The sequence below is a fragment of the Esox lucius genome, chromosome 18 (genome assembly GCF_011004845.1).
Source record: "Esox lucius isolate fEsoLuc1 chromosome 18, fEsoLuc1.pri, whole genome shotgun sequence".
In the NCBI taxonomy this organism is placed as follows: Eukaryota; Metazoa; Chordata; class Actinopteri; order Esociformes; family Esocidae; genus Esox; species Esox lucius.
This window is the reverse complement of record NC_047586.1, coordinates 1,243,076-1,255,558: the sequence shown is the minus strand read 5'-3', so window position 1 is coordinate 1,255,558 and position 12,483 is coordinate 1,243,076. Positions and strand designations below refer to the sequence as shown.

Here is a 12,483-nt window from a genome sequence, read left to right as displayed (position 1 = left end):
CGTCGTGGGACAGAGAGTGAGCAGGGACGGTCATTCATCCCTGCAGCTGGAAGACGAAGAGAGAGGAAGAGGAAGCTGCAGCAGAACGAAGAACCCTGGATGGCTGTCAAAGGGCTAGTCTACCATAGATGATTATGTACAGATAACCGACACACCAGCGTAGTCCTACACTGTGGATCTATCAGCCTCGAATAAGCTATGGATTAACCCGTCGTTGCCCTGTGAGTATTAGCAGCTCGGCTACCTCCTCAGCGCCAGTGGATTACACAGAGAGACGCGATGGGCTGCGTCTGCAACGCCACCACCGCCGCCTGGATGCCTTCCAGGGGCCGACCGGGCGACAACGCCGCCACACTGCCGCCCCGCATTTAGATGGCTCCCACGTTTGGGGTGCACTCGCAAAACAGGTGTCAGGGAAGTGTCGTCACGAACCCCGGAAGCCGGAGGTGTGAGACCTTTCAGCGGAGATGGCAGCGAAATCTGACGGCCGGGGGGTCGTGCGGGGATTTGCCCAGCTGCACAACCTGGACGAGGTGGTGGGGGCTGGGGAGCAGGACCCGAGGGAGGGCAGCTCCTTCCACATCTGTCACTGCTGCAACACCTCCTCCTGTTACTGGGGCTGCCGGAGCGCCTGCCTGCATTACCTCCGCGGTAAGGGGAGGGGGAGAGGGGAGAGGGGGGGAGACGCAGGGCCGGGGCCGCAGGAGGAGCGCCTGTGGCTGGACTGTCTGTGGATCGTTCTGGCTCTGCTGGTCTTCTTCTGGGACGTTGGGACGGACCTGGCCCTGGCCATACACTACTACCACAGGCACGACTACCTCTGGTCCGGCCTGACCCTGTTCTTCGTGCTGGTGCCCTCGGTGCTGGTCCAGATCCTGAGCTTCCGGTGGTTCGTTCAGGATTACACTGGAGGTGGCCTGGGCTCTGTGGAGGGGCTGAGCAACCGCAGGGCCGTGACCGGGCTGAGACGGCAAGGCCGGGACCGCTGCTGTCTTCTCTCTGTGTGGCTCTGGCAGACCATCATACACATCTTCCAAATGGGACAAGTGTGGAGGTAAGACTATGAGGCACTGATTGTATGACTGCCTGTCTGTCTGTCTGACTGACTGTCTGACTGCCTGTCTATATGACTGTCTGACTGCCTGTCTGTATGTCTGTATGTCTGACCGTCTGACTGACTGACTGTCTGTCTGACTGTCTGTCTGACTCTCTGTCTGTCTGACTGACCGCCTGAGCATCTACTGACACAACACCTGAAATGACAACCAAAGAGCAGTGTTGGGATACCCCCACCTTTTCCCTCCACCTACATATCTATACCTCCTTCCTCACCCGATTCAAGTGTTCCACTATCCTCCTCTCCTCTTCTCTCCTCTGTTTCTTGGTTTCACCTGGTATAAACCCTGGTTCGTGATGAACCAGTAGTGAATATCTATTTGGTGTGATGTGGGTGTCTGAAAATGGCCACTGTTTCCACCACTAATCTAATCGCTTCTGCTGTCTGCTTCTCACATGAGGGTCTGTTGTTATGAAGATGAGAGGACAAACACTATAGAAACACTGCACTATAGCTCAGCTCTCCACGGTTCAACTGATCTGTGTTACTGTCCTGTGTAAAGCACTACAATGATACTGGGAGGGAAAAGGCTTTTGTGCACAGAAAAAGAGAGAGACACGGGCAGACAGAGAGATTGAGAGAGAGACACAGTGAGTCGATAGCCTGGAGCTTGAAGAGAGAATGAGCGTATGAGTGTGTGTCTCCCTGAGAGCTGGAGCTGGGCTCTCCTTTTACAGTGCATGTGAGGTTTCTAGGTGCCGAAAACAGCCTACTCAACCCTGCAACCTGCCCCCGCTAGCCTAGCGCCTGTTTTCACTGCCGCTGCATCACATCGTCGCACAAACCGTCTGACAGAAATCCTCAGACGGTCCTCGACGGCAGTGTGCCGGCCTCGTATGTCTCGCCGTCACTCGGTCTATGAGACCGACCATGCGTGTCTGTTGAGGCTACGCTGGTGCTTACTCAAGGTCTACGTGCGCGTAATCTGTGTTCTCCACAGTGACACGGCCAGTAGTAGAATGTGGCAGCATTACTGTTCGCCGCGCTGTAGGGTGGGCAGTCGATATAGACTGGGGTTCAGCCCCCACACTGGAACACAGGTTTTTTTATAGACTGGGGTTCAGCCCCCACACTGGAACACAGGTTTTTTTATAGACTGGGGCTCAGCCCCCACACTGGAACACAGGTTTTTTTATAGACTGGGGCTCAGCCCCCACACTGGAACACAGGTTTTTTTATAGACTGGGGCTCAGCCCCCACACTGGAACACAGGTTTTTTTATAGACTGGGGCTCAGCCCCCACACTGGAACACAGGTTTTTTTATAGACTGGGGCTCAGCCCCCACACTGGAACACAGGTTTTTTTATAGACTGGGGCTCTGCCCCCACACTGGAACACAGGTTTTTTTTATAGACTGGGGCTCTGCCCCCACACTGGAACACAGGTTTTTTTATAGACTGGGGCTCTGCCCCCACACTGGAACACAGGTTTTTTTATAGACTGGGGTTCAGCCCCCACACTGGAACACAGGTTTTTTTATAGACTGGGGCTCAGCCCCCACACTGGAACACAGGTTTTTTTATAGACTGGGGTTCAGCCCCCACACTGGAACACAGGTTTTTTTATAGACTGGGGTTCAGCCCCCACACTGGAACACAGGTTTTTTTATAGACTGGGGCTCAGCCCCCACACTGGAACACAGGTTTTTTTATAGACTGGGGCTCAGCCCCCACACTGGAACACAGGTTTTTTTATAGACTGGGGCTCAGCCCCCACACTGGAACACAGGTTTTTTTATAGACTGGGGCTCAGCCCCCACACTGGAACACAGGTTTTTTTATAGACTGGGGCTCAGCCCCCACACTGGAACACAGGTTTTTTTATAGACTGGGGCTCTGCCCCCACACTGGAACACAGGTTTTTTTTATAGACTGGGGCTCTGCCCCCACACTGGAACACAGGTTTTTTTATAGACTGGGGCTCTGCCCCCACACTGGAACACAGGTTTTTTTATAGACTGGGGTTCAGCCCCCACACTGGAACACAGGTTTTTTTATAGACTGGGGCTCAGCCCCCACACTGGAACACAGGTTTTTTTATAGACTGGGGTTCAGCCCCCACACTGGAACACAGGTTTTTTTATAGACTGGGGCTCAGCCCCCACACTGGAACACAGGTTTTTTTTATAGACTGGGGCTCAGCCCCCACACTGGAACACAGGTTTTTTTCTGCGCGCTGCAGACGCAGTGGCTGACATTTAATGGGAGCTACTGCCTGTAAGGCGTCTGGTTCTGTGTAGCACGGCATCCTCAGTCAGAGTGGCTCCCTGGTCTCCATGTTGATTAGGTTTATCATGTAGGTCTGTTTATGCATCCAGGGCTGTGCTGAAGAACATGCATCCCAGCCTTTCGCCAGGACAGAACGTCTGGGTATGGGGGATTGTGCATTGTGTTCGCAGTGTGTCTTTCCTCGTGTGTCTATGACATCTGTGTCTGTATTATGTGTGTATGAATTCCTGTATTGTGTCTGTGGGGTGTGTAGGGTGTGTAGGTGTTTGTTTTGTGTGTGTGTGTATTGCGTGTGTACAATACCGTTCAAAAGTTTGGACACACTCACTTGAATGTGTAAGTCTGTCCAAACTTTTGACTGGTACTGTATCTGTGTATGTATGTGTCGTTTGTGCAGTGTGTTGTGTGTATGTGTGCATTTCTGCAATGTGTGGTGTTTTTGATGTGTGTGGTTGTACAGTGTGATCATCCAGTTTGTGGTGTGCAGTGTGTGTATGTGCAGTGTGTGTTGTGGAGTGTGTGTTTGTGCAGTGGGTGGTGTGGAGTTTGTTTGTGCTGTTTGTGGAGTGTGTTTGTGCAGTGTGTGGAGTGTGTGTTTTTGCAGTGTGTGTTGTGCAGTGTGTGTTTTTGCAGTGTGTGTTTGTGCAGTGTGTGGTGTGCTGTGTGTATCTATAACAAGGTATCCCAGTGTGACATCAGAATTCAATATTAGTCCATGGCTATAAAGCGTCTGAGCGTGATGGAAGATTGGCCTATGTATATGATGAGAAGGGGAGGCATTTAGAATGTTTAAGGTTTGGGAAAAAGACATAGACTAAAAGAAAATTGTGGATTGTGGCAGAATACTGATTTAAAATAGTTTAAATCCCCACCTTCAAAGGCAGCTTAATCACCCCTGCACCATCCACAACGCCCCAGCAAACCCCCAGTCTATTGAAATGTAGAGCTTTTTTGCCTCTAGTGGCCAGTTTTCAGGTCATACACTGAAATGTTCCCACCTTTCCAAACGTCTAATATTTATCGGCGGTGAACTTCCTTGTGTGTGTGGGCGTGTGTGTGTGCGTGTGGGCGTGTGTGTGTGTGTGTTGTCACCCTGTACAGCTGCCTCTGTTTCATCAGTCAGATGGGTTGTAAAGCAGCTTTGAAGAGATCCCTAGACCCATCTTTAATTGAAGAGTGCCATCTATCCTCCCCACATCTAGCACATCCACAATGACACATCTGACGCTGAGTCGAGAAAAAACTCCCCCTCCATATTTGTAATCTTGGTTCAGCCCGAACAGCAAAGTGTTTCGGAGAATACCAATTCAACCATGGGTAGGGGACATTTCACTACAGTCTTTTAGTCACGTATAAATAAAACGACGTCTCTCTATTTAGGAAAATACTATTTTACTCTGTCTCTTTCTCTCACACTCCCTCCATGCGCTAGCTCCAAGTGAAACCTCAACCCGCTGGCTCTCACACTGACACACACACACACACACACACACACACACACACACACAGCTGGTCTCTCAGGTGTGTCAGACCCTTTGCAGGTGTTATTTTTTTCAGTTACTCTGTCTGTTTCGGAGACACCCCCACCCGCTCTGCGTTTAGCACCGTCACCTCTTAGTGTGTGTTTGTTAGTCTGATGCACCCTAGACCCAAATCCCAAACCTATGTGTCTGTGCATGCCTGGTCCCAAATCAGCCTCACACCCTGCAGGGTTTAGTGCACTGGGTTTGACCAGAGCCCCCCACTGGCCCTCTGTGGAGAATTTGTAGCCATTTGGGACACAGACTTAGATTCACAGATGTGACTCAGCTGCCTTTAAAGCCTTCTTGTCCTCTCTTCTGGAGTTTTCCTGTCCTTTCTCCCTGAGTTTTCCTGTCCTCTCCTCTGGAATATTTCTGTCCTCTCTTCCGGAGTTTTCCTGTTCTCTCCTCCAGAGTTTTCCGGTCCTCTCCTCCAGAGTTTTCCTGTCCTCTCCTGCACTCCTTCACTTTGTCAGTGAAAGAATAGGAAAAGTGAAATAGGAAAAGTGAAAGCTACCATGTTTGGTTTCCTTCAGATTGTAAGGAGATGATAGTAACTGGACTACAGAGACTGACCCATAGGGCTGCTTTTCATTGTCTAGTGAACCATCCCACAGTGTTAGAGGAAAGGGTAGAAACTAGCTAGATTAGATACAACTTTATTGTCATTAAACAAGTACAAGTAAAGTACAACATAATGCAGTTAGCATCTCACCAGAATTGCAAAAAGATGTTGTACAAGCGAAACAGATAGTGTTTGTTACAAGTGGGATGTATAGATGTGCAATGAAGGCAAATGCAAGTATAAATGACAATTCAAAATGTGAAATGAAGGCAAATTGGAGGTGTAAGGTAGCATGTGCAACTGAAATGTAGGGAGAGCAGCAATGAGGTTCCTGAGGTAGACATGCACAACTGAAAACGTCCTTATCAGACTTTGCAAAGCAGTGTCAGAGTCCAGTAGTACAAGGACAGTAATGCAACAAGATCCCTGAGAGGCGATACTAAGCGGTGGTGGGTGTGGTTAGTGTTGGATACAGAGTTCAGCAGGGTTACAGCAGCTGGAGATAAACTGTTCCTGAGCCTGCTAGTGCAGGAACGAAGAGACCTGTACCACCTGTCTGATGGTAGGAGGGCAAACAGTTTGTGGCATGGATGTGAAGGGTCCCTGATGATGCCGCGTGCCCCACGCACACACCACTTGCGCTGGAGGTCCACATTAGCTGGGAGCTGGGCACCAGCGATGTGCTGGGCGGTTTTCACCACCTGTTACAGGCCCTCCGTTTGGCCACGGAGCAACCGCCAAACCACACTCTGGCACAGTTAGTCAGGATGCTCTCGATTGTGCAGCCGTAAAAGTTCACAAGGATCTTGGAAGACAGGTGGGCTTTCTTCAGCCTCCTCAGAAAGTACAGGTACAGGTGCTTTTTGATCAAGGGTAGAGGTCCTGAGGGTCCGGGAGATGTCCTCGCAGACATGGACACCTAGGAATTTGAAGCTGGGCAGAGGAACCTGAGGAAATCCTTGCCGGGGCTTGGCTCAGTGTTTTCCCAGAGACCCCTGCCAGCCAGTTTACTGACCCCTTGGTTGAGGCTATAAGGTTAGAGGTCACGGGTGAAACGCTCAGCTTGACAGATTGCATAGTTCCTGACCTCCCGGGCGCTCCAGTGGACAGTGAGATGATTACCACACTGAGGCCATTTAGGAGCCAGTGGGCTTCAGCTGATGTTGCATAACATTACCATCACACTAGTCTCTTACCTAACATTACACCAGTATTTTAAATGCAATTACATTCGTAAATCATTTGATTTAACATTGCCCTAGCCTTTTATTTCACATTACGATAGTTTATTATTTAATATACCGTTATAGTATTTCACATAATTTGTGACTATATTACATTACATAACATTATAGTATTTTACATAATTTGTGACTATATTACATTACATAAAATTATAGTATTTTACATAATTTGTGACTATATTACATTACATAACGTTATAGTATTTTACATAATTTGTGACTATATTACATTACATTAGTAATTTGTTACATTAGTGTCTGATTTACCATTGCACTTGTTTTGCAATTTACACTAGTCTTTTTTTCACAACTGTTTTACAGTAACATTACACTAGTATTTCACAAAACATTACAATAGTATTTATTCAACATTGTACTAGTATTTCACAAAACATTACAATAGTATTTATTCCACATTGTACTAATATTTCACAAAACGTTTTATTTAACATGGCACTAGTATTCTATGTAATATTACACTAGCAATTTATTAAACATGGCACTAGTATTCAATGTAATATTACACTAGCGTTTTATTTAACATGGCACTAGTATTGTATGTAATATTACACTAGCGTTTTATTTAACATGGCACTAGTATTCTATGTATTATTACACTAGCGTTTTATTTAACATGGCACTAGTATTCTATGTAATATTACACTAGCGTTTTATTAAACATGGCACTAGTATTGTATGTAATATTACACTAGCGTTTTATTTAACATGGCACTAGTATTGTATGTAATATTACACTAGCGTTTTATTTAACATGGCACTAGTATTGTATGTAATATTACACTAGCGTTTTATTTAACATGGCACTAGTATTGTATGTAATATTACACTAGCGTTTTATTTAACATGGCACTAGTATTTGATTGTAGTGTCACGTCTACGGAGAGAAATGCAGGATCGAATGAGCTTTTAATGTGAACCAAAAGGCCTCAGGACAGGAGCCGGGAACCAGTGCTGGCGGAGGCTCTGCCTCAGGACGGGAGCTGGGAGAGGAGGATCAGGAGCCGGTGGAGGAGGACTAAGAGGAGGCGGCCCCACCAGAGGAGCAGGAAGAGGAGGCGGCCTCGCCGGAGAAGCAGGGAGAGTAGGAGGTGGCTCCACCTTGGAACCAGGAAGAGGCAGCACCCCCGCCTCCGGACCGAGACTGGATGCAGGGACGGTGGTGGTGGCAGCCGTGGCTCCTTGGGGACCTCCTCCAAGTCCTGCAGATTGCCCCGTAGAGGGCCTCATTTGGGGTGGATCCTGGGTGGCAGCAGGTTGGGGAGCAGGGCTGGAGAGGGTTGCTGGGTGGACACCCCCTTGCAGACCCTTGCTAGCTGAGACAGGAAGTGGTCTACCTCCCCCATAGATAGAAAGTGGTCTACCTCCCCCATAGCACCCTTGAGGGGAGCCAGATGCAGGTGCTGCTGCTCCTCATAGCGTCCTGGACCCTTCCTGAGCAGGGCGGACAGGGTGGGCGTGGGCTGGAACACCTCCCAGGAAAGACGACAGAGAACTGCCATGTCCGACTTGGACTCCCAGAAGGCCTTCAGCGCTTTCAGGCGCTGGCGGACGTTGACCAATGAGTGTTTGGTCCTCTCAACGCCTGTCACTCACTCGTAGTACTGCCCAGTCTTCCATTCATCCTGCTGCTTCCTTTAATGGGTCGATCATTCTGTCACGTTTACGGAGGCAAGGGCAAATGCACAGTCGAAGAAGGAGCTTTTAATGTGAACCAAAACAAACCGAGCGCCGTGCGCTGGAGATACAAAAATACTATACACTGAACCACACCAGGACCCACATGACGGTAGAACCACACCAGGACCCACATGACGGCAGAACCACACCAGGACCCACATGACGGCAGAACCACACCAGGACCCACATGACGGTAGAACCACACCAGGACCCACATGACGGTAGAACCACACCAGGACCCACATGACGGCAGAACCACACCAGGACCCACATGACGGTAGAACCACACCAGGACCCACATGACGGTAGAACCACACCAGGACCCACATGACGGTAGAATGCAACAGTACAACGATGATCCACAACATCCACTGATCATTCAAAGATGAGTAACATTACACTAGTTATTCACCTCCTGTATTATGACTGCGTTAGGCTTACCTCTAACCCTGCAGACTTGGATACCCAAGTCCTGCTTCATAACGAGGCACTAGTCTTCTGTTAATCCAACTTTCACTAAATGTGGAAGATTTACAGAATGCTTGATACTTCCAACCAACATGCTGGATGAGTGGTTAGTGTGTGATGTAAATGTATTGGAGTATCCTGGAGCTCTAATCAGAGTGTGTGTGTGTGTGTGTGTGTGTGTGTGAGATGGACAGCATAATCCCAAATCACTGTCTATAGCACAGGCTCATGTCCATCTCTGCCACACAAAAAGTTGTGGAGCTTGCCAGTGCGTGCTTACACACACACACACACACACACACAGAAAGACAAGCGGAATAAAATACGCATTTACCAATGCTGCAGAATTGCAAAGGAACAGTCTGTTGATAGAGCTTAGACATTCTGAGTCCAACTGACTTTAAGGTCAGAGCTTTGCTTGTCGTACCAACAGGTTTCCTCAACCACTTTCAACACGACAGCCCACGTCCTCAACGGTTTTGGGTCACATTCGGGCAGCACAGCGACCTCTCACAGAAGTCCTCCACCCAGCCAATCAGAACTCATGATTGTGCTTCCATTGTGGGTGTGGTAGCTATTGTGGGTGTGGTAGCTATTCATATGTAGTAATATGTATTAATATTTCTCCCAGTGGCGAAAGAACTGAGAAATGCTCTGGTGCTCTGCATATAACTGATAAGAAATGCTCTGGTGCTCTGCATATAACTGATAAGAAATGCTCTGGTGCTCTGCATATAACTGATAAGAAATGCTTTGGTGCTCTGGCTTCACCACCACTGAAAGTGTAACGGAGTCTGCTAAACCATCACATCAGATGCTACTAAAGGTTTCAGAAAGCACTCTCTTCCCACTTTTCCATAGAGAAAGTTCAGGGCGGCAATGGATCGATATTTGAACTAGAGTTGAAAGACAGACTGGCCGAGGAGTTCAATGTTAGATCTCTAGGGTAACATGGCTGATGTTGAAGTGGTCTATGACCGGGCGAGGAGTTCAATGTTAGATCTCTAGGGTAACATGGCTGATGTGGAGGCGATCTAGGACCGGGCGAGGAGTTCAATGTTACATCTCTAGGGTAACATGGCTGATGTGGAGGTGGTCTAGGACCGGGCGAGGAGTTCAATGTTAGATCTCTAGGGTAACATGGCTGATGTTGAGGAGGTCTAGGACCGGCCGAGGAGTTCAATGTTAGATCTCTAGGGTAACATGGCTGATGTGGAGGCGATCTAGGACCGGCCGAGGAGTTCAATGTTAGATCTCTAGGGTAACATGGCTGATGAGGAGGCGATCTAGGACCGGGCGAGGAGTTCAATGTTAGATCTCTAGGGTAACATGGCTGATGTGGAGGTGGTCTAGGTTGAGTGAGTGGAGCAGACTCAGATCTGACATTTTATTTGAGTGAACCCGGTGGATTGTGGGAAATTTCAGCTTGCGAAATCTACAGACACTTAAGAGTTGCTGCAAGGGACAAAACAATTAGTTGAAGGGCGTAACAACTCATCTTTACTTTACTAAGGTGCAGTGGCAAATCTACACTTTCTGGGGATTGCCCAGAGTCAATTCCATGAGTGAAGACTTCAGTTAGAATCCACTCTTGACAGAAAGAACAATATTATGTGATTGGCTGTTTTCATTCAGTGTGGTTTCTGATTGGGTGCATTAAAAGTGATTTTGTGCTCTGTGTGTACTCTGAGCTTGGCATGCTGTATCGTCTGCTGCAGTGTGTTGTATGTTTGTGTGGATATATTTATGTGTGTGTTTGTCTGTGAGGTTGAGTGTGTGTGTGTGTGTTTGTGTGTGTTTTTGTATGCATGTGTGTGAACATGTTGCCTGCCCCATGTTAACAACATGTCATTCTGTGTCTAAACACTTCTAATGTTGGGATCTAATGCTGGGATTATGGTTAATCCAGAACAACACAAACCCACAGAGTAACACTGACATCTGTCTGATCGTCTGCTACTGACACACACACACACACACACACACACACACACACACAGAAACGCAGACACATACATGACTGCAAAACACACACTGCTGGATATGAACTCAGGGTGAAGATGAAGCACAGTAAATCCACTGTTCAGGCTGTTGGCGGTTGGTTGTAGGAGCAGTGGAGCGAAACACTGGGACGGTGAAACCGCCATGAACCACCAGGAAACAGGCCAGCTCCTCAATACCGTATGGGGTGGGTTAACAGGGTAAAGAGGAGAGAGAAGGTGACAGAGGAGGAGAGCCAGGTGGGGGGAGGATGAGATGGAGGTGCGGGGTTCCAAATCAAGTCCTATTCCCAGATGGTGTATTGGTTCTGACCCAGTCCTATTCCCAGATGGTGTATTGGTTCTGACCCAGTCCTATTCCCAGATGGTGTATTGGTTCTGACCCAGTCCTATTCCCAGATGGTGTATTGGTTCTGACCCAGTCCTATTTCCAGATGGTGTACTTGTTTTGACCCGGCCTACTCGGGGCTGGAACCTTTGACTCTGGGGGTTTAAACCACCACACATTGAGCACCAATGAGCATTAGAACCTCAAACAGACAACAGCATTAATTCTCCTATTAGAGTTAATAACAGAGGGCGGATACCAAGCGTTCCTTCTGAGCTTTCTGTGAAGACAGCCACAATTACTACACACAGACTGTCACCAAGGGAGAGCGAGGGAGAAGGAGAGAGGAACAGAAAGAAGAAGGGAGGTATGTGGGAGAATGAAAGAGAGAGGAAAAGAGAGAGGAAGAGAATGAAAGGGAGAAGGAAGAGAGGGGGAGCAGGGAGGGAGGTTTGTGGTAAGATATAATGGGTGTTTCTGTGTGGGTTTGGAAGGTCCAGATTGGGTGCACACCCATTCCATCTCACTATCACCTCACTGTCCTCTTACTATCACCTTACTATCCTCTCACTATCCCCTGACTATCACCTTACTATCCTCTCACTATCCCCTGACTATCACCTTACTATCCTCTCACTATCCCCTGACTATCACCTTACTATCCTCTCACTATTACCTCACTATCCCCTGACTATCACCTTACTATCCTCTCACTATTACCTCACTATCCTCTGACTATCACCTTACTATCCTCTCACTATTACCTTACTATCCTCTGACTATCACCTTACTATCCTCTCACTATTACCTTACTATCCTCTGACTATCACCTTACTATCCTCTCACTATTACCTTACTATCCTCTGACTATCACCTTACTATCCTCTCACTATTACCTTACTATCCTCTGACTATCACCTTACTATCCTCTCACTATTACCTTACTATCCTCTGACTATCACCTTACTATCCTCTCACTATTACCTTACTATCCTCTGACTATCACCTTACTATCCTCTCACTATTACCTCACTATCCTCTGAATATCACCTTACTATCCTCTCACTATTACCTTACTATCATCTCACTATGATCTAAATATTACCTCAGTTTCACCATAGCGTTTCACCATAGCACAACTGCTAATGTTAGCAATGATACATTTCTGTCATAAAAACACAAGTTCTCCTCAACACAATCTAGAACGAGCAAATTTGAATTTTGTGGTAGAATCATGAACTATAAACTTAGTATTTGCATAGATAATAGAACAGTAGAAGGGCTTATGTCATAGAGCCCCTATAAATCAGAATG

General features: G+C 47.6%; 1 protein-coding gene across 1 annotated transcript in view; it reads left to right on the top strand.

Moving 5' to 3' along the window:
- xkr6b (XK, Kell blood group complex subunit-related family, member 6b) overlaps nucleotides 1-12,483 on the top strand; it is an 84,113-nt gene continuing 71,630 nt past the window's right edge. Inside the window, exon 1 of the mRNA XM_010883114.4 lies at nucleotides 1-1,054. Coding sequence (XP_010881416.1) covers nucleotides 468-1,054 — 587 coding nt within the window. The 5' untranslated portion in view covers nucleotides 1-467. The remainder of the gene's footprint in view (nucleotides 1,055-12,483) is intronic.